Here is a 24,878-nt window from a genome sequence, read left to right on the forward strand (position 1 = left end):
TGTTGCCTTACATCTAGCTGTTATAACTGAGTTACCAAGTCAGTCCTCTCAATTTTGTTTGCAAAGGCCCCTGTATGCTATGAATCATATGTGCTGTGAGACACCCAGAGGCTTCAGTATCTCTTAGAATTTATCCAGCTCAAAGCCAATATAAATTTATGTAGAAATACAGGTTGACTGTAGGATTTCCCATCTGTATGTTTATGTGTGGTCTTTCCATTTTTCTTTTGAAATGTTTCATATAAACCTGTTCTAGAGGAAACTGGCGAGCAATAGCAAATGTTATGGAGGTACATGCTTTCTTCTCCTTTACCTTGTTTATAGGGAAAGACATAGAATAGCGTTTGCTCCTAGCTTTGCTACTATAGCTGTCTTTCAAATTAAGAAGATACCATGACTCTCACTATCTATATTTTTATTTGTAAAGCCTGTTTTCCTTATGGTTTCAGCTGCTCTCAAAATCTATGTGCATGTATTTGTCAAAACTCTTTTAAGTTTTCATTAACTGAAGTGCAGCCTTGTGTTGCTGATCAAGTGTGTGGTCACTAATATACTAATATACCTTGACTTGGTTGTTGCTAAGCCATAGCTATTTTTCTGTTCTAATGCTGGCCTTTATCCTTTCCCTGTTCTCATTCCTCCTTCTTTCTCTCTTAGTTTATGGCTCCTTCTCCAGGTTCCCTCTGCAGCAGCACATCTGTGCTGGAGTTTGGCTCCTTGACACAGGTGATAGCAGCTCTTGAAGCACAACTGAACTGCTTGCCTGAGCCTCCTGCTCCGCAAGAATGAGTTGGTCTTGCAGTGGCTGAATTAAGGATGACTGAGGCAGCAGATGTGGCAGGTGAGTGTCTTTTCAGGAAAAAAGACTCCGTTAAGCACCCATAGCAATGTAACTGTAAACTTGCTCTTCTGTTTGCTACAGCCTTTCCAGGTTGGAAAAGAATCTTGTAAAAGGTGCTAGTTCTTACAACCCTGACTGTGCAGTGTCCAAGTTAAGTGGTGGATGCCAGAGTTTTTAATCTTGGTGATTAGTAGGGAAGGTCTGGGATCAGCAAGGCTGTCAGTAGCACTTAAAGGTTTTGGAGGATGTCCGGGTGTTTTTTGTTAAGGGTAGAGAAACGCTGTGCATGTCTGTGGGTGTCTGTGGGACACAATTTAAAACTTAATCTCATAGACATTGTCTAAAAGAAGGAAAGCAGACTGCAAACTGTGTTCATTACAAACCTTTAAAGGAGAAGTGTTGCTGGGAATATAAGCATGTTTACAAACAATGAGACGTTTTAGTCCTCCTACTCCAAAACAGCAGTTCTCTTGTTTTACAATGTGAATACACCAGCTGAGCATTCTGCTGTTTAATGGTCTGAATATGCTTAGATCTTATAACCAGGATGGAAAGAGGACAAACATGAGAGAACCTGAGGGAAGGTGGAGAGGGCAAAGAACTGAATGTTAGTGCGCTTGAAGCACGCAGTCTTGTTTGAAGGGGTTGTCAGGAAGGACGCTATGGATCTAATAGCTGTTAATCCAACTGAACACAAGAGGGCTACAATAACACATTTTCTCTTGATAGAAGGAGAATTCTGGATGGAGTTTTATTAACGTCTGTCTACCCTTTGGCCTGCTCTTTTATACAGCTGGGGAATGAAATAAAATGCTACTTGACACCGTTTAAGTACTTGTGTACACCTATCACTTCAGTACAGGCTATAAGGATTTGAGACTGTTATTTTTAAGACTTTTCTAGTACTTTAAACTGCTTAAGTGTTGGGACTGCTTGCTGAACCATGCTATTGCTGCTGATAAGGTACCAAAATCTGTGATACAGATATGTAATTCAGTATGTTCTCTAGTGATATGAATGCTTTGCTCTGCACTTAAATTGTGGAGAATCCAAATTGTGTGAGAGCAAATAAGGAAAAGGGAACAGAAGAAAAGCAGGTGAAAATTGTCTGGAAAAGTACAAACCTCTGCCTAGTAACCAAGAGCAAGTGTTAGATTGCTTCTCTATTGATCCACAGTGCAATTAAAAGCTACCTCCTGCGGCTGAATTTAGATTGGGCTTTTAAAGTTTTCTCTTTCCCCTATGGACCTAGTGTCAAGTGGAAAAAAACCTGCACAGCAGGTCTCCTGCACAATCAGCCAATGGAGTGTGCATCAGCCCCAGCGCCTTGGGTCACACGGGGCTCCGGTCCTGGAGCGGTCTGGTTCTGTGCGCCTGGCAGCAGCTCCGTTTGGGTGATGGAAAACGACAAACACAGGCCTGTGCTGGCCAGAATCGGTGTAAATGCCCAGTGTGCTGCTTCATTTCCTGTGATACTCCATATCAGTAAAAAGGCTTCTTTCTGCAATAAGAAGATGGGGTTTTTTTTAAGAAGGAAGATTTTGCAGTTTTTCAGAGGGAAGTAAGAATACTAGATTTTGTTCTCCTCTTTCTGTTCTTCAGACAATGGTTTGTCTTAGTTTGAGCTGTCAGGATTTGTTCATTTCCCTGAAAATGGATGTGAATATAACTTCCCGATCAATTGTAAACCATTAGTGAGTGTATAGCTTTACTTACATGGTCTAGGATTAGCTTCTGCAGTCCATAAAGCTTGCAGAGATTAGGAGGGCCTGATATAAATTTTGTTGCAGGTTTGGGACTCCACCAGTCAGTGGCATCTGATGTTTTAGCAATGACTTTGTAGGAAACAATTATTTTGCAAATATAATAGGCCCAGGCAGGATCTCTTGGCAAAGCATATTTTCATAACGATTCTGCAAGACCGGGTGTTCTACCTAAAGGTAGGCACATCTAATAGGGCAAAAATCCCCTGCTTATATCTCCCCAAAAATCCTGGCTGCAATTTCCCTCCCCTGTTCCCCATTGGTTGTGTACTTCAGGGTTTACAGACTTTCCCGATGCACATAATACCCTTCCCCTTATCAATCTATTTAAGATATGGATTCCTGTTACTTTGGCTACACTTCCCCCTAAATTAACTTATCAATACAGGTATCAGTATGTATACAGGTGTCAGTACATATTCCAGGAAGAGACTGTGTATTACATTAAGAATTCATAGTCTGATGTCTCTCAGTCCTTCCCCCCTAAATTAGCTTGTAAATACAGGTATTGGTATGTATACAGGTGTCAGTACATATTCCGGGAAGAGACTGTGTATTACATTAAGAATTCGTAGTCTGATGTCTCTCGGTCTTTCCCCCCTGCTGGGGTCAGGTACCAGCTCCTCAGTTATATAAAAACAACAGTTCTTCATTAAATGTTTCTTACAACTTCTTTTCAAATGATGTCCAGACTTACCAAAACTTATACCTAGGAGCCAAAGAACCTCTTACCAGGAGCCGTAGGCACAAAAGGCTCACTGTAACTCTTGGTGTGAACATTTTCTACTTCTGAATGCAATAGACTGCTAGAATAGTGGAATACAAGCAAAAAGGATGCAATATCCAGTACCAGTAAAAGCCACTTGCCTCACTTAAAAGCCTTTCCAAAGGGGCCTCAAGAAAGAAGTATGCACCTTTTCCTCCAGGCAAAGAAAGAAGCCAAAAGAGGAGAGCTCTCAAAGCCTTTTGCAGCCCATTTGAAGTTAGAGAAATAAATTTGCATTACTTTGCAAGCTTTTCTGTCCGGACTCATTAACTAAGGGAAGGACACAAAGGACCCCACCTGTTCACCTGGCAGCACCGTGGCAGGCTCCGCCACTCCCATTGCTGTGACACTGGTAACCATCAGTAGTTCCTAACCGGGAAGTCTGAGCCATCTTCTGCATCACGTTATGCAGGCATTGTGCTAGTGGAGAGACAGGGGCGGTGGGGAATTCCAACTCCTTACTGCTTGTAGTTAGCCAGTCAGCCTGGCTTTCTGTGTTGGAAAGCATTGAATTCAGGCACGATCCTGCAGCCTTGTTTCTGTCGGGCTGAAAAATTCTCTCCACTGCCCTGCAAGATTGGCCATAATGGGTGACGTTAGTCACCACTGTTAGTGTACACTGTATGTATCACATGTTGCTGCTGCTGCTTTTTTTTTTTCCTGATTTACTTGCAAAAACAGAAAAGCAGCAGGCTAGTTCTCTTGAGTTGATAGGCCTAATTAATGTCTTCGCATAGAAAAGTAAGATTATTGGGAAAAGATTGTTAAGCAAAAAAATATTGTCTATCATCAGAATATGTAGCCGGGTAAGATGTAGGCTGATGAAGAGAGTTATTTTTTGTGAAAACTGTTTTTAAAATTAATTTTGGAGATGAAAGTGTTAATACTTTGCATCTCCAGTACAACTGCACTGTGGTGTCCACATTCTTGCATGTTAGGCAAATCCAGTTCCAAGTGTACACAGAGACGGTCCCAATGCTACAGTGGTAACTATGGACACTACCCATTCACTGACAGTGAGGAACATTTGGGGTTCAAGGGCAGAGCCAGCTCTATTGTTCTGCATAGGCCACAGCAGGTAGAGCTGGGGGCTGCAAAGGATGGGACCGTGACCGTGGTTGTGGGGAAGCCAGTTGTTTACCTCCTGGAGAAGGCAGCATGGGTCCTGTGGCACTTTGTGTGGCCTATTTACTCATCACAGCTGTCTTTTGGAGAATCTAGCAAATGGTTTTGCTCTACTTTACCAGATGCTGATAGCAGTAAGCGTAAATTTGGCAGGTTCACTGAAAGGCTGGTGCCCCAGCGAAACCAGCGAGGCCAGCGCTGCCTGGCAGCCTGACGCAGTGTGTGCTGCACCACAGCTGTGTGATACAGGCTGAGCGTGTTCCTGCAGTCTGACATGGTGCTGCTTTATGGGCCTGTGATGTGTACTCAGGAAGCGACGGAGGCAAGCGAGCAGATGAAGTATCAGTGAGGTCTGTGGCAGCTGGGACTTGTATTTCTTGTGTCGTACGCTCCAGAAGTGAAACCAGAGCGTTTGGCAGCCAGCAGCATCACAGCACAGTGCACATTGTGCTGCTTGGTGATAGGAGGTTGGAACATACAGAAATGAAACTGAGCAAGAATCAGTGAAGGGCTCTGTGAACAGCATATCTATGTAGATGAAAACAAAGCTTAAGGAGGGCAGAGAGGAGTAGAGTCATGTGTGCTTAGGGAAATGTGGAAATTGCCTTTGTGCTGTTAAATGGTCATAAGGAGAACACCCCTGGATGTGTTCTCTGTTCTTGAAAACAAGTATTTCCAACTGGGAATGGATTTCAGGCCAGTTGCCCTCTCAGTCATGCGTGCACAATTGCCTTTGACTGAGGGACCTCTCCCGCTTTGCTGAAGCCAGAGGCTGAATAGGGGTTCCACTGGTGTTGGCCATTGACACCAGTGTCCCCTGGAGTCTCTGAGCTGCTTCAGCTTTCCCTTTCTCACTGATAACTCAGATGCATCTAGCATGAAAAAGCAGGGCATGGCTCTGCCCAGAGCAGATGGGAACTGTATGCTGAATCCAGACACACTTGTGCTGGGGCTAGATGCCTGCTGTGCACTGGGCAACATCTCTTCTTTAGACTACAAACATGGGACTTAAGCTTCCACGGTTTTCTCATTTTATGCTCATGTGGTAGTTTGCATCTGGATCAGACTCTTGGTAAGAGCCTGAAAAGCCTTAGGCCTGGATTTAGAGCTTTTGGTTCAAGTGCTGAGTCTGTGGATGCTGCACATTCTTTTGGCACCAGCTACTTATCAGCAAATCCCTGCCAGAGGTTGCAGGGATTTACAAGCCTATGATGGGTAGAGCTTCTCATGTCTTGGCTCTCTCATCCAGCTCCATCAAAATCCACAGGTTAGTAAAGCCCAGCCATTCAAGGCATTTAAACTATCCCAGTTTCATTTTGATGGAAATGGGCTGCAATCATGGCTGTAGCTCCACCAGAGTGTCTTTAGGGCATGAATGCTTGGAAGGGGAGTAGCTAGAGCTAGTGGAGGACATGAACTGCGTTTTTATTAAACTCAGCCATCTGAGGGGTTCCCGCACGCACAGGGTGACAGCTGGGATCACCCAGTGTGCGGACGGCGTCCCTGCAGTCCCCGCCTGCCGCCGGCACCCTCGTTTCCCAGACACGAGTGGTCCGTGGGGCAGCCGTGCCGGGCAGGCCACGCTGCCGCAGGCACACACGCTGCCGCGGACGTGCGGCAGGACTGCGCCCCGTCCCGACGCTGCCCCGCTCCCCGGAGGCGGTGGCAGGTGGCCCCGGCGGGACAGCGCGGGCAGCCTGTCTCCCGGCCCCGCTCCTCACCGCTGCCCCGCGGCCTCGCCGGGAGCCCCGGGAGGAGGCGGCAGGGCCGTTCCCCTTCGGGGCATTGTGGGAAGGCTCGGAGCGGCCCGGCCTCACCTGCGCGGGGCGGGGAGGGGCGCGGGGCGGGAGGGAGGCGGCCGGCAGCCAGCCGGGCTGGGCCGGGCCGGGCCGGCTTCCAGCCTGCCGCCGCCGTCACACCATGGTAAGTGGGCTGGGGCCGCCGGGCTTGGTCCGAGCCGGGAGGGAGCAGCTGCCCTCGCCCCGCCGCAACCACCTTCCGCTACCCTGGGGCCGCGGAGCCCCCTCGACGGGCGCTTTCTCTGGGCTTCCTATCGGGGCTGGCTGGGGCAGGGCGGAGCGGAGCTGACCCCGGTCCCCAAAGACCCGTGAGTTCCTCCGCCCGGAGCCGAGACCCGGGGACCTGTCCCCCTGCCGCAGCCGGGGCAGAATCTCCGCGCGAACGGCCGGGATCTTGGTGCCCGGGAGCCCAAAGCAAACAAATGTTGGTGCGCTGCCTGGAGAAGCAAAGTCCCCGCGGAGGTGGGCTCAACCTGGCGAGAGGGCAGATCCCGCAGTGGTGCTCCAGCGGCTTGTTTGTGTTTGGAAGAAAATATACTTGTATTTTTTTTCTTAAAAAACAGTTCTGCGAGAATAATCCGAGTTGGCTTTAAATAGAGGTGAGATGCGTTCTTTAGAAAGTGCATGGCAGCCTGCCGGCTAGGGCTGTGCCGGCTGGTCCTAGAAACAGAAATGTTTCCAAGTTGGCTTGAACAAGGTTTGCACCTGTTTTGAGGAAATGAAAGTTTTATTCTTTTCCTTTCTGTCTTCCCACCATTGGGGTGAGCTTGGGTCATGCTGACAAGCCTTTCACAGCCAACCAGGAAAACAAGGCTGTTACAGAGAGAGGTTTCATAAAGTCTTCCTGTAACTTGAGGAGCTGAGGTTCGAGTCTGCTCCGGTGCCTGGAGAAGGATCGAGTGTGGTTTCATATGGATGTGTCTCGGCTGGCTCTGGTGTTGAAGCAGTGCAGGTTTGGGCAGAGGGTTTTTATGTGAGAGCAGCATTGACAAGAGCTTTTTCCCAAGTGCCGGGTGAGTGGAGAGCTCGGGCGGCAGTGTTGCCTCCAGCTCGGCTGCCTCTGCCCAACTGCCTGGTCTCACAGAGTTGTAGCGACTTTCCACCAAGTAATGTGGCTGAGAGAGCACATGGGTCTGGTTCTGTACATTGTATACTGGCAACCAGTCTACGAGTGTGACCTGGCTCCACAGCTGGGCAGAGGTGACAGCACTGGCTGGATGTAGCATGGAAGGGAACAGCAGCCCTTCAGGTTAAAGGGGTGGCAGGATCCTGCGAGGGAGGCACTTTGGCTCTCCAGTGCTGGGCTCGGTGGTGGTTTACCGAGACCAGAAAAGTTGCTGTGGTGGATCTCTTTTGTTAAGGGCCGTGACCAACATCCTCAGAATAATGGCTAAATCTTCCCCAAGGAGAACTGCGGGCTCTCAAGCAGTAAGATGGTCAGTGATGCCTCTTAATTGAGAAGGCATCTCACTGCTTGATAATTCAGAATTGGGGCAGGTTCTGCAAGCATTTCCCAAGCTGTGTCTTGCACAGTTTGCCTTTTGTGTGCATCTGTAATATCAGTTACCAGCAGAGCAGCTGAACAGAAGTCTCTCAACTCCCTTCATCAGAGGCCAAGTTTTGTTTTTTGTCTCTGTCCTCAAAGGCAGAGCGATGTTGTTTCTTTTCAGTGGTTTAGCCAGAATGCTAAATATGTGTTAGTCTAGTGTATTTAGAAAGGTGTCATTACATTTGCAAATAGAATATGCACAGTGATGAATTTACAGATGGCAAAGCAGTCTCCACACCTTAAGTCCCTATATAGACATAGCCTTTCTGGTTACACCCCGAGACAGCCCTACATATCCACTTCCCTCGGGTAAAGCTTATGTAAACAATTGGAGTTTCTATTTTGCCTTTGAAGGTCAGTAAATATGGGAGCTGATTTCAGGGAAGCTGATCTCAGAACTCTCCCTGATGCATGCACTTCACAAACGCCAGTTTTCAAAGCACTCCCCATGGTCCCAGGGGAGCGCTGCTTACAATAGTGCTGTTTATTGACAGTTTGGAGACTGTCTGCTGTATTGATTGTTATAATTTTATAAGGTGAGTGTGCATTCTTACAATTATTAATTTTTTTTTCATTTTCTGAGGTCACAGTACAAACACTTTATGGCATTACTGCATTAAGTAGTGCTGTCAGCCTCTCCTCGTTCTGCTCTTGCAGAACCAGTACTGATGAAAAGGTGCTTTTGCCAGGGTACTCTTTCACTTAAAATTCTTATGTCTGTCATCTCATCACCACTGAAGGGGTTGTTACACTGGGTTACATGTCAAGAAATCAGGGTTGCTTGGTTACAAACCAAGACTAAGCCTTATTCAGGCTCACAAGCAAAGAACTCGAAACAGGTCATTTAAACTCCCCTCAGATTGGTTCCTCTGGTTTGCAATGACATAGTTGTTTGTGCTTGCCACGATTGTTCTGTGTTTCGAGATCTGTATTTACGCAAATGGCACCATGTCTTAGCAAGAGGGTTGTTTCAATTGCTTGCTCTGTTGCAGATTTCCAGGGAAGTTTCAGGAAATAGTCTGTTTAGCAAAGCCGACTTCACATCCTGCTGAGAAAGACAGCGTTTTCTCCCTGGCTGCTACATGTGACATGTAAAAAATGAAAAAAGACATTTTAGGAAAGAGAATAAATTCTGCTCCCTGACAGATACGGGTTCAGCAGAGAAACATCCTGAAGGATTGCTGTCTCAACAAAGTTGAAGAGCGGGGAGAGAACAGAGAGGAGAGAATGGTTAGTTTCCCCAAGGGCATGTGTTGCTGTAGTGTTTGATGCTTCTAAATGCTGCAACGCCCCAATCCCACTGCCGCCTCTCTTAGCAGTGTTACTGTCAGACAGCACAAGGCTCTGCTTGCATAGCTCTGAGTGCAGAATTGGTGCCTGCAAAGTAAAGCACCTGCTTCCCTCCTACCTGTGCTGCTCATCAGTATAGTGAGAAAAATCAGCACTTGTGGGTATCATCTGAAACCCTGGGGAAAGATCAAAAGGATCCCATTGAGCACAGGGGCTCTAAAAATGTACTTGGCCCAAACAGAGAAGGAGTTGACAAGCACCGTTTAGTTGAAGTGACTGCAGCTGCTGACACCTGCCGGGTGTTTGGAAATGAACTCTCAGCTATTCTGGATATTGACCTCACTAGCAGTGTCAATGCCCTTAATTGTTAAAATAGACACAGATTTGCAGATGTTTTCAGTGCTGCACAGAATTTACTGTCTATGGTTTAGAGAGTAAGTGCTTTTTTTCCACTCTGTGATACAGCTGTATATTGGCCTAGCAAAGACCATGAACTTTGCCTCTAGGCATTTACTTCTGAAAGGCACGAAGGGCAGCAGATTAGAATAGATGAGGGAAAGTGAGAGGATTACAAATAAATGGTTCTTGTTGTCTGAGACAGCATTATACATAAAAAAGAAAAAATGAAATCCATGTGGTATTTCTTTGGTTATCTATCTTGTAGTGAACTCTGAGTGTGGGAGTAGGTAACAGTAATGGAATGGCATCCTTTTTAGAAGATCCTGAGTAGAAAGATATTTCAGCCCGCTACAGGGGAAGTGATAGAAATGCATTAAATCCTGAATGCTATGAAGAATAGTTGCTACAAGAAGAATCAGGGTACATCCTGTGAACTTTTTAGGCACTAAATGTAAAGAAAACAAAAGGGAATACTTTTTCCTGCAGTGCAGATGAATGTTTTTCAATCCACTGCTAAGGGTGCTGTGGGTATCCTAGTTGTTAGACAGTTCACAGAAGATGAGTCCACAGGTGGTTTGTCTGGATCCAGTTTCTGACCCTGAATCGTTAACTTGGTGATTCTTGAGGGTGGGACCACCAGAAGTATTTTACACATCCCCTAGTACTTATACTCTCTCCTTCTGGAAGCTGCTCAGATCAGAGTGCTGCTCAGGGGTGATCCATAGTCTGGTATTCAGTTATTCCCTGCTATTCAGTTGAATTTTAGAATACCATTTTGTGGGATTTCCTAGGAAAAATGTTTTTTAGGGTTCTTCTTAGGGTGTCTGTATTCTCTGACTGTTGATATGATACTGTTCCAGTTTTGGATGCTCTCTCTTGAGTACTCACTATCGCTACAGGGTGTCACTGTTACATAAAGACCACTCTAGACTGGCTATGCAGTAATTGCGATGCACACTTCACTGTCTCTGGGTAATAAGCTCACTTCTGAGAAGCAACAGAAATATTATGATAGATGGTCTGCTGATTGTTTGCTAAAGTCATTTTTTCTACCTTTTCACTCACAAATAGGGAAATTGGAGGCATGTCTTACAGCCAGGAGTTACTAGCACATGGAGTGCCTGGAGGGCTGTGGGGAAAGCTACGGCATCTGGGGTGGGCAAATCCAGGGAGAGGGCTGGGGGGTAATGGCCAGCTGGGGCTATGAGGAGGCAGGAAAATGCTAGACCATGTGAAATGCTTGCTGCTTTTCTGTATCATTACTCTAATTACTTCAAAATCCCATGCTTTATAAACCATGTGAAATGTTTGCTGCTTTTCTGTATCATTAATCTAATTACTTCAAAATGCCGTGCTCTGTAAACCATCCCATAGACCTTCTGCCTTTTGAAGGCATCAGTTATGTGTAAGAGCAGCAAAGGGACAAAACGATGAAAGTACTCAGGAAACTGATAGGTCAGAGAAGTACTGAAGTACTTATCAGATTTATGCTTCAGCATATACCTCAGGCATTTATGTGAGCCAGTTGTAGTCTTGGCAGTGATGCCTAAATTTAAACTGTACTGCTCCTGTAAAAATAATTCTCTCCATATCACATATGCACAGTTACTAATTACCACCTCTGCCCATTCATTTCCCTACTGTCCTGTTCCTGCAGGCTGTCATCTGCATTACCTGGCGGCCTTGGGTGGATGCTTTCTTGAGCAGCCACTCCTGAGCCTTTGCATTTTTGCAGATGTTGCAGTTTAGAGAGGTGCAAGATGCAGTCACACACAAATTATGTATCATTCATGAGTAGGAATGTAGCATGCAGAGTCAGTAGGCTAGGATGGAGAAAGAAAATTTACATTACAGTGTTTGAAGGCGAGCATGACGTGCCTTTCTGGCCAGACATGTCTTCCTGGCCTGATACGTCTTGGATTTATGTTGCTCAATATCACAGATGTAACCTCAGGCGCTCTATGCACCAGTCTTTTTTCTTCTCTAACTTGCTGAATTTGTGTAAGATGTCCATCTGATATCCTCTCTTCAGATCTGAGAACAGAGGGCATTAAAATCCCTCTTCACCAGCCAGTAAATGTAAATGCCTGTTGTTGCCTTGCTGCTTGCCCTTAGAGTTTTAAGGAAGTTTTGCTGGCACACTTGCAGTTCTCAATGACTGGTTAACCAGTGCAGGAACTCCCGTATGGTCATCACCCTCTGCTTAGTCGTCCAAGACGACCAGTCAATGCAAACTGCAAAGGAATGACAAACAGATAATTTTGTTTGATGAAAATGCAGAATTTTCTCAGGTTGTGTCCTTGTCTTGTAGCGCTGTGTGCTGGAAGGGGAACACGCGAAGTGCTTGGGGCTCTAGAAGAGCCATGGGAATGGCTGCATGAAGCCGTCACAACTCAACAGGCTCAGGAGATGGGGAAGGGGCAGTACCTCAGGCCTTTTCCTTTTCCTTTTCCTTTTCCTTTTCCTTTTCCTTTTCCTTTTCCTTTTCCTTTTCCTTTTCCTTTTCCTTTTCCTTTTCCTTACCCTTACCCAGATGAATAGCAGAATTAATTTTTTGTCCACATTTTCATTCTGGAGGCCAAATTTTAAGCCAGCGTAGTGTTCTGTGAGATCTTGTGCTCTGGCCCTTCGTTTCATAAGCAATAGTTGCTTCTTTTGTATTTATTAAATATATGTGGGGGGTTTTTTACCTTAATGAAAAAGTGTAATTTTAAAATTGAGAATTTATCTATTGAAAATGCCTAAACTAAATGCTTTAATATTTAAAAAAAAATTACTTCCATGTTCTTTCGAAGTAATTCACAAATGTGATCCTAACTCATGTTTATCTTCCGTCCTCCCAGCGCTCAGGTTTTCTGTGCCGGTTGCTGGAGGGATGGGTGTGAGGGTGTCCCGGCTGCACCGCTGGCTGTCCCCTGGCAGAGCAGATGGGGAAACTCCTGCTGCTGTCACCTGCTGGTGTGCCAGCCCCGTCCCAGGGCAAAGCTTTTTAACTTTGCTCCTTGAAAGGTCAGAGGCAAGGGAAGGGCACTGCCGTACCTTCACCTACCTGATAAGAAAACTGAAAATGAGTATAAAAGAGGCTGCGCCTTTTGTTGGAGTCCACTGGGCTGGATTTTAGCCCTGCTTCTTCACCGGGTGTTCAAGGAACCGACTGGGAAAATGGCTTCTTGTGACTGGAAAGTGCACTGGGGCTGCAGTGAACTGGGGGTAGCTCTTGGCAGCTTGTTCAGCCTCTCCCCTACTCTCCTCTCCTTATAGTAACATAGCGAAGATTTCCACTGCCTTCCAATTATGTATAGGCAAATAAAAACACCTCTGAGAGGATGTGATTACCCAGTTAATAATTGTTCTGAATGTCTTCAGATCGTGCTGCTTTCTGTAAGGTCAGCAGCTGCCATCCCTGCAGGTGTCTGTCCCCCGAGCTGACGGCAGGTGAGATGGTGTCTCTGGTTCCCCCGGCTGCGGTGCGGCCACTGACCTGCTCACACACTGCAGGGCTTGAGGCAGGTTTTATGCAAACTCCCTGCCTGGATTTGTTCTTGCTTATTGCCTAGAAGCTGGAGTGGTTCCACTTGCAGGAGTCAAAAAGCACTGATTCAAGAAAACTGAGAACAGTTATCCTCTGGATGTCATTGCTTCCATTTCCATTTTGGGAGCTATCTTGGTAAGCCGTGCTGTCTCTGCTGGAAACTCGGTCTCGCTCTTGGTGGGACGCCTGCACCCTGCGAGGAGTCGGCAGAGGATGCCCGTGCCGTGGGAGGGTGTTGCTGGAGGAATTCTGTGGCTTCTGAGGAATGAGTCGGGTGGGAGGACTGGACCTGCCCGAGGTGGCCGTAAGCAGGGGTGGAGCCCGGGGAGCGGGGGGCACACTTCGGGCTTCCTTGAGCTTTGTTTTCTCATCATTCAGCAGGAATCAGAAGTGAGGAGCTTCCAGGTGTTTTTGGCTCAGAACTTGAGCTCAGCTATACTGTTCTGATTACAGTTTTATTTAACTCAAGTGAGGCTATCAAGGGGGTTGTTGGCTGGATCAATACTATATGGTGTAAATATCCTTTAAATGCTCGTATACCAGTCAATTTAAAATCTTCAGTAATAAGATAAGGGTGACTTCTGCATCACAAAAAACGTAAAATCGATGTGTAACTATAGTCATGTGTACCTGCAACGATTTGGCACAGCTTTTATTGCATGGACTTTGGATGTATTGTGTAGGGGAAATTGTTCAGAAATGTGCCTAATGGAGATTAAGTGAGGAAGAATTCTGTGCCAGTTAGGCAGCAATATGCTGCTTCGTCACTGTTTTTTCGCTTTCTTTTTTCTTATTTGCTCACATCATACAGACTAAATAAGTGTTTTAAATTTTAAAGCTGAGGTTCTGCAGTGTTTCACAAACAGCTTCTGTGCTGCTATGAATGAAAGTTTTAGTAACAGAGTAAACAACTAAGGAAATGAATCAAGTAGCCTGTTTCATGGATTTTACACAATTGCTTTAGAAGACCCTAAAATCCCCAAAGGTATGTATTAAATGTCAGTGACCAGCTGGGGACTTTGTGCAGCAGCAGAATACTGAAATACCTATACTTAAGTGTGTTGTTATTCTGCCTGTTCCTAGTATGGCTAGATTGTTAATATGTTAGGTCAATAGTTGTATATTTGGTACGTCTTTCTCGTTTCACCTCAAATGCCTGGCATTGCAAACCATCTGTGTGCTCACAGTAGCTATTCATTTTTCTTGGGAATATTTCAATATTTACTCTTCTCCCTTCAAAAAAATTCTAAACAAAGTAAAAACCAAAAGGAATTTTTTATTCTTCAAATGTTTTGGATCAAAAAAAAAAAAATCAGCTAATGACTGGAATAATTTGGATGTCCATACTTTTTAAAATAAACATTTAAATGATAATAAGTTTTGTTCATTTTCAGATGTGATGTAGAAATAAGTACTAATAAAAAGCTTCTGGACAGCCGTTGATGTTGGGAGGGTCATTCTTTCATATCAGAGGAAAGCGTGACAAATAGTAAAAGATAAGCAGAATATTAAGTCAACTAGACTGAAACAATGCCAGAAGATCAAGCAGAGTTCAAGGAAGTCAGAATAAGTTAAAAGAGAACTTTATGGTAAAGAGTTGCTTCCTCTTGACCAGGTACAGCCAGTCATTCTGGTTTTCCCCGGGTTTCTGTAAGCAGCTGTTGTCATGTCAGCAGCTGAAGGTGTGGCTTTTTTCATCACATTTCCTTTTTTATGTGGTTCATGAGTTTTTCTTTACTAGCATGGCATACATTGCCTGTTGCTGCACTGGCAGCAGCAGGCTTAAATGGAAAGCCTTTAAGGAAAACTTAAGAGTTTCCAAGTTCTGCCAAGTTGTCTGGTTTAGGATAGTAATTCCTGATTTGCAAATTTTAGTTAACTTGTGAATTTCAGGAGTCTTTCTGTTTTATAAAGGTGACTTTGATTCGGGAGGGCTCTTAACTGAATTCAGAATGATTAGAGCTGGAACAGAGTCTAAACCCAGTGCTGCTGGGGTGACAGAGCTGCCTAGCCCAGTGAATCCTTGCACAAACCAGTCACCGAGAAGGATGCTTGTTGCTTTGCACAGTCTTGCACCCACTGTCTTCTTCTGCCTTCGCCCCCTTGGGCTCATTGCAGTCCCCCTATTTCCCCGTCCTCCTCTCCCACCGAGGGGCCTGGAGCAGCCAGGTGCCACAGAACAGGTTTGAAATCAGTCAGCAAATGTTGTACAGGCTGAATTACAGGAGGAGGAGGAGAAGCATTTCTAGTGCAGGTTGTTTTCACAGAAGGGTGAGTTAGAGCCTTGCTGCGTGACCCCTGGAGTTCACCTTGCAGGAGGAAATGTGGCATCTTTTGCATGTTCATGGCGTTGGACAGCAAACTGGAGAAACAACCTGGCGGTCAGGAAAGCTGCTTTGACATCCTGTGCAGTTGTTGTTATTTCATATCCCAACAGGTGGTTTGTTCTGTATATCATAGAATGGAGTCTGGAGTCTTTTAGGCAGTTGTGCTAGATGTTGCAGTACAGATGAGTTTAAGTTTTAAAACCTCTGCAAAAGCTACAAATGATCCAAGTTTACAACCAGTGCACCAACTGTAAAGTGTTTGATCAGTCTGGGGTGTGAAAATGTCAAACTCTGGGGAAGGCTGCAGCAGAGGGGACCCCCAGTCTTGGCAGGGAGCAGTCCAGGAGACAAGCTTGGGTGGGCTGCTTATCAGATCGTGACAGCCCCTTAGCAAAGGAGGGAAAGGTCTCCCAGGGAAGGTGGAAAAAAAAAATCACAGTGTGTTAGTTTTACATATTTCACTTAGATTTGCTGTGTTCGAACATGTAAATCTTCTGTATTTTGTATTTTCAGTGTCTGTTCTATTTACTGGTGAATTACCTCATGTTGAAGTCTACCATTTGATTTTTTGTAGCCCTGAAACTCAGGGTGAAGTTTGTTATCCTGGTACAGTTTTGTAGTTCTTGATAAAACAGAAGGCCCCACAACTCTCCAACCTGTTGTGTAACTTACAGCTGCAGTTGATTCAGAGATGCATGAGAAGGGGACAGAGTTCAGGTTTAGAAATCCGGTTTAAATGCTTGATCTAAGAAAACCCCTGTTTTTCCAACTAGAAAATAATGACCTGCAAATGCAAAATGCAGTCATTTAGGCTACTTACAGATGTTTATGGAGATAATTTTGCACAGTGCTGTAGGTGGTTTGGTATGATTCAGTAAAGCAAGCTAATAAAATTACACTGTGCTCCCGGAGCAAAGCTCGTTTCCTACAGACTCAGCCTGCGAGGGCAGCCGATGCTCTCCTAGGAACCGCTCTCCTCATCCCCGCCCACTCAGGCTGGGACCTAAAAACTCCTGCTGGCATCGCCCCGGGTCCTGTGATTGTTGTGGCAGCCAACAGCCCTGGAATGCTAGGAGAGGAAACCAAGCACCTTGCTTCAAAGGTATTTTGCTTGAAGCAAGTAATTTGCCTTTGTTTTTCTCTGGAATTACAATTTTTAAAGATGAGTAAAACCTTGTAGCATAATCTACCTCTATTTGTCGTTTGGCTGCTGAAAACCACCCAAAAATTCCTTCATCAGCATCCATCTTGTCATTAGCGCTACAGGAAAGCAAATATGTTTTCACAGCCAAGGAGCAAGGAACAGATGAGCTGTTAGATTTGTGTTTGTGCAGTACTTCAACATTTCCAGGTTTATTGATGCATCAAAATATTTCCAGTGAGCTGTAATGAACGGAGCTGTGAGCATGCGGAATGTGTTGTATCGAGTTGGTGTGGCTGGGCAGAGCAAAACTGAAGCGAATGAAACAACGGGCCATAGCAGTTGGATGATTACAGGAATTAAGCCATTTAACCTCTTGAGAATGTGAAATTACTTACTTCCTAGAGAGTTCCCCAGATTGAATGGACTTTAGAAATTAGAAAAAGGAAGAAGAGTCAAAAGAGAAAAAAAAACCAAACACAATATTTTCTCTTCAAGTGTCTGCAACTTTCTAATATGTTGTTTTATTACAGGAACTCTCAGCAGGCCAGTAATATGTTCGTAGGCTTGAGGGTACGCTATTTTGCTGCAGACTGTAAAATTAGGAATGGACTACAGTAGAGCCTCTTATCTGTTTTTCAGCTGTATATATTTCTATAATAGTAAAATTGCCTCATGAGGTATATAGTTATATTCTGCATATGAAACAGTGTGGGATGGGAGACCCAAAAGATAGGATTTTTTGAAGCTTGTGTACTAATCTTGGTGCATTTAAGGGGTTTAATGGATATTTTCTGATTGCCAAGAATGTTGCCTCTGCTCCAGAAAGTGGTGGGAAAACATCAACTGCATCTTTATAACAAACAGTGGAGTTTTCAAAACAATTTTAAATGGAGAGCAGCTCACTTTCCTATGGGTGAAACATAACATCCTGAAGTAAACTAACTGGCAGAAAATGGTGGTAATATTTACAGTAATTCCCTGGCTTGTTGGCATTTAACCTTTTAAGAGGCATAAGGTCGCTCTCCTGGAGATAGATGTATTACTTGCAGGCACTCAGATTTAAGGTCTGTTGGGTCCCACAGCTGAACCTAAAGCAGAATACTCTCATTTTCTTTCCCTATCGAGGCACTGCAGGCAAATACATTTATTCCTGAGAATCTCTCAAACAACATGATCTTGTTATGCTGAACATGGTGTCAGCTTTTGATTTGGTTTCATCGACTGAAAATGCAGGGAATTAGTCAAATCTGACCATCCTCTCCTATCTGATTCACCATACTTTTAGAAATTTGTTTATTGAATAGCTGCTGCCTGGCCCTGATTGCCTTTAAATGGACACCAGCTGACCTGCTGCAGAGCCTACGCTCGCTCTGCTTTTTGAAATGCACCCGTCTTTACAAAGGCTTCAGAGTTAATGTGCTGTGCAGCGAGAAAAACACTCCTTCATTCATCCAGCTCCTCTCAGTGGACAAGTGTATGGACAGTAAGTACTGTCGCTTCATCCACTTGGAAGGCGTAACCCTGACTGCGGGAATATTAATATTACCATGTCAAAACCCAGTTGTAATCCGAACAGAGAAAGGCAAGAACATGGTGCTTTGATCTTCACTGTAATCAGGCCATGTCTACTGCCAGCAGCATAATTGTTTTTATTTAGCAAGCTCATCTGGAGCATATTACAGGACTCAACACAAGGCAGCTACAAAATCCTTGTAATTTTATCAAGTACATTAGAGTAATCATGGCAAGAGACGTATTTCCAGCAGTAGTTCCTGCCACAGGCAGATATGAATAAAATAGTCCACCTTTCCCCAAAATGATCCTACATTTGAAGGCAGATATAGGCAGAGCTCTTATCTCTGGATTACTCAACGACTATAATAGCTAGAGAATAGTCCTGAATTATGAATGAATGCTTTGTTTAAAATCCAGTAGCATTGCTTTTTTTTCTTTTATGTAGAAGCTTCCGTGGTACATTTCTCTGCTTGGACTTAACCAGAGCATAGAATGATTTTTGTCTTTACAGAAATATGCATTGTAATCTTGATGGTAATTGTGAACATTAATCCTCACGGGGGAGATGGAGTGATGGGGAAGTACAGGTACAGCAATAAACTGGAATAGAAAACAAGAGGAAGAAGGGATGAGGGTGTAGATTGAGAAGGGTAAGGCAAGGCCAATGGAATGGAGATGTGCAAGGAGCCTGCCAGCTCTTCTGTTGGGAGTTTGCAGGGATTGGAAGCAAGTGAGGAAAATGAGGCTGTTCCTCCCAGCATCGGGGGAAGCCTGGTCTCTGCACGGGCAAGTGTCAGCGTGGCTGTCACCATGCACATGGCTGTGACCATGGTTGAGAGTCCCTCCTGCAGCCCCTGGCCTCCCAGCATCTGTACTGGTGAGAAAAGCGATGGGGATGCCTGTCAATAACAGGGTTGTTCACCATGTCTTCAGTCATTGCAAGTATCTCTATCCCCACTAGGGTTTTGTTTGTTTGTTTGTATTTTGTTTTCCCCCCATTTACCAGAGCTGTCCTGTTGACATGGGTGTCATCCTCAGATAGATTTTCTGCATTCTTAAAGCTATTTCCGTTCTGTGTGTAGATGACTTACTGTACTGCTTGAAGACTTAGTACGGTCAGTTATTTTAATCTGCTAATAAAACTATTTGTATAAATGTGAATTGATAGTTTTCTCCCACAGACCCACTGGCATTTAAAAGCTCGCATTGCTGTATTTCAAGAATAGTGCTAATGCTCAGCATGAAAAAAAAAAAATGGGTCAAACCATGTAAAATTATAACTAGCTTTAAAATTGAAATTTTAGAACAGTGTATATATATATATCGTGCTTTATTTAATGTAATCTCCTTGGTCACTGAGGTCTGTCCTTTGTCATCACAGTTATCTGTGTTTCATAATCTGGTGATTTCTTTAGCAAAACTTGTCAAGGTTCCTTTCCAAAGTAGTTGGTTTCTTCTTCTCCATATAGCTTCTCCTAGGAATGTGCTGCTTTGTTTGTGACCTGAAATAGTGCAATACTAGAAATGTTAGTGATTATGATTACTGTCTGGGTATTCATACATTTAGTCGTGTGCCACGCTGCATCCAGAGCCCTGTTGTGTGTGTGTCTGTGCCCTTCACTAAGGTGTCTTATGGTGCTGGAGGAGGGGCTGGGGGCCTTTTCTGACCTCTGCAAAGTGGTGGATGCTCCTCCTGCTCCCCAGGGATGGGGCAGAATAGGGAGCAAAGCTGCTGCTTGCACAGGGTGGGAGAGGGTGCAAAGGGGGTGCCAAGGGGAGAGCTGGGGGGGAAGGAGCGGGAGAGGGAGGGATCTCTGCTCCCAGACCTCGCTGACACCGCATCCAAACACCACGCCAGGGCTGGAGGTGCCTTCCTGAAGATCTCACAGATTTCCAGTGTCAGGCAGAGGAATGTTCTTCCCTAGCCATGGCTGCGGCATTAATTAACCATGTTGCTTTGTTTGCTCTAGATACACTTCATACTGCTGTTCAGTCGGCAGGGGAAATTAAGGCTTCAGAAATGGTACACGACGCTGCCTGATAAAGAGAAGAAAAAGATCATTCGAGAAATTGTTCAGATTGTTTTGTCTCGCAATCAAAAAACAAGTAGTTTTGTTGACTGGAAAGACCTCAAGCTTGTTTACAAAAGGTGTGAGTAATTTTATGAGAACACATAATTACTATTCATATAAATAACATGTGCTAGAAGATGAAAAATAAAGGCTCACTTTAAGAAAAACAGCAAACAAAACCCTAAGCGCTAGACTAAGCTAGTGGGAGCCTGCCATCGGCAGTCAAACTGTGTGTGACAGCACAGTGTCCCTGGATAAATCGGCAGGGTAAATTGTGGGGTGAAAAATACTTGTATAATCTGTCAAATGAAAAAAATGGGAGCAACTCTAATAAGTATTAGTGGTTGAAATTCTGTTAGAAGGCTTTTAGGCTTCACTGCTCCTTCTAATTCCCTATGGTAGCCTGCTGAGATGTGTGCTGGGCTTTATCAGGCTCTTCAGGAGGCTCAGAAACTGTTCTGAGGCACTTTCAACATTTTGTCAAATTTTGTCTTTGAAATACGTGTTGCTCTGGAGAGCGTTAATTCCTATTTCCTTTTCCAAACAAATCACCAGTCCCCAGTTACACAATGTTTGGCATTAACTGCTTGTTAATTCCTGTGAAGTTGCGGCAAACAAAACTAGCCTTAAGGTATAGCACACTGTATGTTTAGCAAAAATTGGGTTCCATGCTGTGCAGTGATGGATGAAAACATCCGACTGGAGGCTGTGGCAAGTCCAGCTACATCACCAGAGCGTTGAGGAAGATCGGTGGTCCCATCTTGGATTGATTTAAAGTTTTGATTTAAAGTTTTGCTGCATTTTAGTGATGAAGATTGGCCCTGTGTGAAGCACTGGCAGTCATTTGATAGCCAACAGGCCTGCTGAGATGTAATGCCTTCCACCTTTATTTTTACTTTTTAATAAAGACTAGTGACTCATTCTACAGTTTAATTAACCCCACCTTCTGTAGTGCTATTACAGCAGGTGAGGGAGACCTTAAAGTACTACTGATTTAATGTGGTGAGGGTTTTGTTTGCTTTTTTATGGGTTTTTTAAATTATTTTTTTATTTATTAAGGCCAGTTTTAGAGGTGTCGCACTTTGCCAAGGGTGCAGTTTGTTTTTCTAAGTAAATTAATGATTTTTTTTAAATTATCTGGTCTTTTAAAGTATTCTCTGAAACACTATAAGAATGAAAGAAAATTATTATTTTAGGGGGCAGCTGTTACCTGTCATGTGCATAATTCTGAGAGATCCATCTGTTCGCTCTCACCTTTCTGCCTTTCTTTCCCTAGGTACGCTAGTTTGTATTTCTGCTGTGCAATAGAAGACCAGGATAATGAGCTCCTGACACTAGAGGTCGTTCATCGATACGTGGAGCTTCTGGACAGATACTTTGGAAATGTAGGTTTCACTTTCTCCCACGAACCATTCCTGGCTGCCTGGTAAACTAAGTTATCTGGAGCTGTTTTGCTTCATGTTTTCATCTGCACTATTTGCCCCATAGATTCTCTCGATCCAGAGCGAAATTCATTATTAGAATGTTTTGTAAAACAGTGCTGAAACTATCATAAGTTTGTTTTTCTGTCCTTTCTTCCCCTCAAAAATTAATCTTGATGCTTTGTATGTCTGTCATGGAATAGAATTTGAGGGGAAAGCTTGAGGAAAATAAAAACCCCTGGGTGACAGTACTTTAATTCTCTCTCCTGACATCTTCTGATATACTGGTTTTGTTTGTTTCATGGTGCTGTGTAACGACGACATATAAAGAGGAAGAAGACAAAGTGGGATTTTTTTAAAGAAAAGATCTGTAAAAGGTCCAAATAAGCCCATCAATAAGTGTCTAGAAGACTACAAGAAACTCGTCTCTTCTATGAAAATTTTTGAAATTGTTCCCACTACCTTAATTCATCTCTTATTTAAATCACTGTGCCATGATTCACGTTTGTAGCACCTCAAAACAAAAAAGCAGTTGGTGATTATAAGGTCACTAGGACAGGGAGTTTATCTTGCTCTGTGAAACTGTGCATGAATTTATGTAACCCATATGGCAAGTGCTATATAAGACCTCTCATAAGGTTACTAGGCTAGAAAGTCAGCTTTGTTATCTGAAAACCAGTATGAATGTAGTGTTTTATATAAAATATAAGTGGAATATTCTTGCTGTAAGTCTAGGCTGTATATGTGAGAAAAACATGTGCAGAAGCTGCAATGTTATATAATATGCAGTATCTTTCTTCACCCTGCTACCTATCACTAGAATGCATATGTTGAATAGATTTGATCATCTTAACTTTTGGCCCGGTAGTGCTTATAATGCTGCAAAAGTGATTTAAACATGGGGTGTCCTTTTGTTTTGGCAGGTGTGTGAGCTGGATATTATCTTTAATTTTGAAAAAGCATATTTTATTCTTGATGAGTTTATAATTGGTGGAGAAGTACAAGAAACTTCTAAGAGGTCTGCAGTGAAAGCCATAGAAGACTCTGACATGTTGCAGGAGGTAAGGAAGAGGGAGACAAAAACCAAACACCTAATCTTCCTACATGTTCCTTGTTTGACAGGAGCTTAAAATACAGCTAAACACTTCTGGTACTTGATTATCCAGATGTGTCTTACATTCAGTTTCAATAGGTACAACAATGCAGTGAAGGCAGCAGTCACATAAAGCTTCAGTCCAGCCTGCTTGCATCTTGCAGAATTGTCTCACGGGTCTTTATATACCACTGTTGCTCTCTTGCAGTTTAACTGCTAGAGTTTCTCAGATATTATATTAAGAAATAGTTTAATACATATCTAAGATATTTATAAGGACATAATCTAAGATTATCTTTTATGTATACGTATGTATATATAAATGCAGAAAAATCCATTCTGTTTCACTGATACATTGAAACAGATGACCTACTATTACTGTTTAAAATTGGAAAGGGTATGTGCTGATAAACTCCACTTTCATTCATAAACACCTCTGTAGTTTCTCTGCAGGGCACCAATACATAACCTTTATTCAGAACCCTGCAGGAATTCTCTTCTGTAACTTGTACTGTTGAGCCAGCAATGGCAAAAGCAGTTGAATGTGATGGATTTACTTCGTTTTTTTCCTAGGTAGTGAAAGATCAGTTGTAATACTGAAGGAAACAGCAGCTGGTAGAACTAGCCAGGGTCACGCTATGTGAGTGGAACAGTTTTTCACAGTGGTCTGGCATTAGCATGTGGAAATAAGCCAGCGATGCAGCGAGGCCAGCGAGGCATGATGAGTTTAGCCACAACTGTGGTATATTGTGATTTGAAGATCAGATTCTGAAACACTGTTAAGGGTTTTTAAACAGAATTATTTCTACATTTTAATTAATTTGATCTAAATCCATGCAAAACTGCAGCTATCTTCAGAGAGGAGAGAGGGTTTGTTTGAATATTATTGTAAAGCTCCATAATGCATCAGTTGTTTCTTTGTTTGTTTTTCCCAGACAGTGGAAGAGTACATGAACAAGCCTGCATTTTAATGTTAAAACTACCTGGAGAGAGAACTGCTGTGCATGCACCTGTAAAATGCACTTCCTGAAATTGTTTCCCAGTGTGCCAGATCCTCAGAGCGATACCAAAAACCAATAACTAAAGGGGTTTGTTTGTATAATGGTGAAGATGAAGGTCAGCTAATGTAGCACGGGGTTTAACAATTCTGTACTTGCATTATTCTGCAGAGTTGTTATTACCCTTGATCTAGTTTCTCCTCTCCTTGCTGGACTAAACACTTGTTTTGTACCATGTCTTTTAGCTACGGGTTTTGTCATCACAAAACATTACTCTGCCAGTACTTTGAAGAGGTATTTTTACTCCTTTTGGTCCACTGCTGACCATATGACTCTACTTTTGTACAAATGTCCATTATTTTGAATGTAATGGTTATTCTGCTCTAATAATAATTTTGTTTTTTAAAAGCCAAACTGTTGTGGGCCTTGATTTCACAAGCTTGTTTTGAAAAGATTAACCCATCTAGTATAAGAAGAAATAAGTTTCTCTTTGGACCGGCCCTTTTCACTATTTTCCTTCTATTTTCTGCTATAGTCTGCTAGTAAGACTGTTCCAGCTGCTACTAGAGCACACTCCACACCTCCATTCACTCTGGAAAACTGTTCTGACTCGAGGTAAGCTTCTCCCAGCTTTAATGAATCCTCTTTGCTGCTGCATGCAGATGGCCTGTTTCTGTCTCCTCATTTTGCTATCCCCTTCGTGGATCCCCTGGCAAAGGCTGCAACCTTTGCAAGTGTGGAGCTTGAGAGCAGGAGATAACCCAAAGAGAATAAATTATTTTTGGGGATTTCATGGTGAAGATCATCCCATTTATCTTTTGGTATCCACCAATAATAATTTTTTCCCAGAGAGCTTTCCAGTCCCAAATTCACACACCTATTGGGATGATCAGCTTTCTAGTAGTTGAACGTGGCCCATTTTTGTAATGGTTGAACAATTCAATCAACCTTTTGTAAGTTTGCAAGCTACACAAAGGGAAAAAGGGTAAAATAGTAGAGAGGAGAAGAATCATCTGGGCTGTGCATCTTGCTGTGTGTTATAGGACATTGCAGCTTGTGGGGTGTGTTAACTTGCCTGTCTTTCTGTCACTGCAATTTGGACTGTTATCAACCGATTGACCTGTCTTTCTTAGAGAGATTATTTTCTTCATTGACAGAATTCAAAGCTCAGAGAAATTCTGTTTATCTCTGTCAAATAATGAAATTATCCAATATAAAAGCTAGGTAAGTTATCAGACAAATAT

General features: G+C 43.6%; 1 protein-coding gene across 5 annotated transcripts; it reads left to right on the forward strand.

The window, feature by feature from the left end:
• The first annotated feature begins 817 nt into the window (after positions 1–817).
• Positions 818–24,048, forward strand: AP1S3 (adaptor related protein complex 1 subunit sigma 3). 5 transcript variants are annotated; one of them, XM_065074094.1, is made up of 5 exons: positions 818–841; positions 20,021–20,199; positions 21,399–21,507; positions 22,467–22,604; positions 23,572–24,048. In XM_065074094.1, the coding sequence occupies exons 1-5, from the start codon at positions 833–835 to the stop codon at positions 23,605–23,607; spliced, it is 471 nt and encodes a 156-aa protein (XP_064930166.1). In that variant the 5' UTR covers positions 818–832; the 3' UTR covers positions 23,608–24,048. The 5 variants fall into 5 exon arrangements, with proteins under 5 accessions (XP_064930166.1, XP_064930167.1, XP_064930164.1 ...); XM_065074095.1 differs by lacking the exon at positions 818–841 and adding an exon at positions 6,265–6,418; XM_065074092.1 differs by lacking the exon at positions 818–841 and adding an exon at positions 13,315–13,368.
• The last annotated feature ends 830 nt before the right edge of the window (positions 24,049–24,878 follow it).

This window comes from Columba livia, chromosome 9 (genome assembly GCF_036013475.1).
Source record: "Columba livia isolate bColLiv1 breed racing homer chromosome 9, bColLiv1.pat.W.v2, whole genome shotgun sequence".
Classification (NCBI taxonomy): domain Eukaryota; kingdom Metazoa; phylum Chordata; class Aves; order Columbiformes; family Columbidae; genus Columba; species Columba livia.

What these genes read in the sequence shown, in the direction of transcription:
- AP1S3 (XM_065074091.1), top strand. Translation starts at nt 17,950, where the DNA reads ATGTGCTGTGCAGCGAGAAAAACACTCCTTCATTCATCCAGCTCCTCT. An exon ending in AGTGGACAAGTGTATGGACA is followed by an intron (nt 18,019 to 20,020) that starts GTAAGTACTGTC and finishes TGTTTGCTCTAG; the next exon opens with ATACACTTCATACTGCTGTT. An exon ending in TGGACAGATACTTTGGAAAT is followed by an intron (nt 21,508 to 22,466) that starts GTAGGTTTCACT and finishes TTGTTTTGGCAG; the next exon opens with GTGTGTGAGCTGGATATTAT.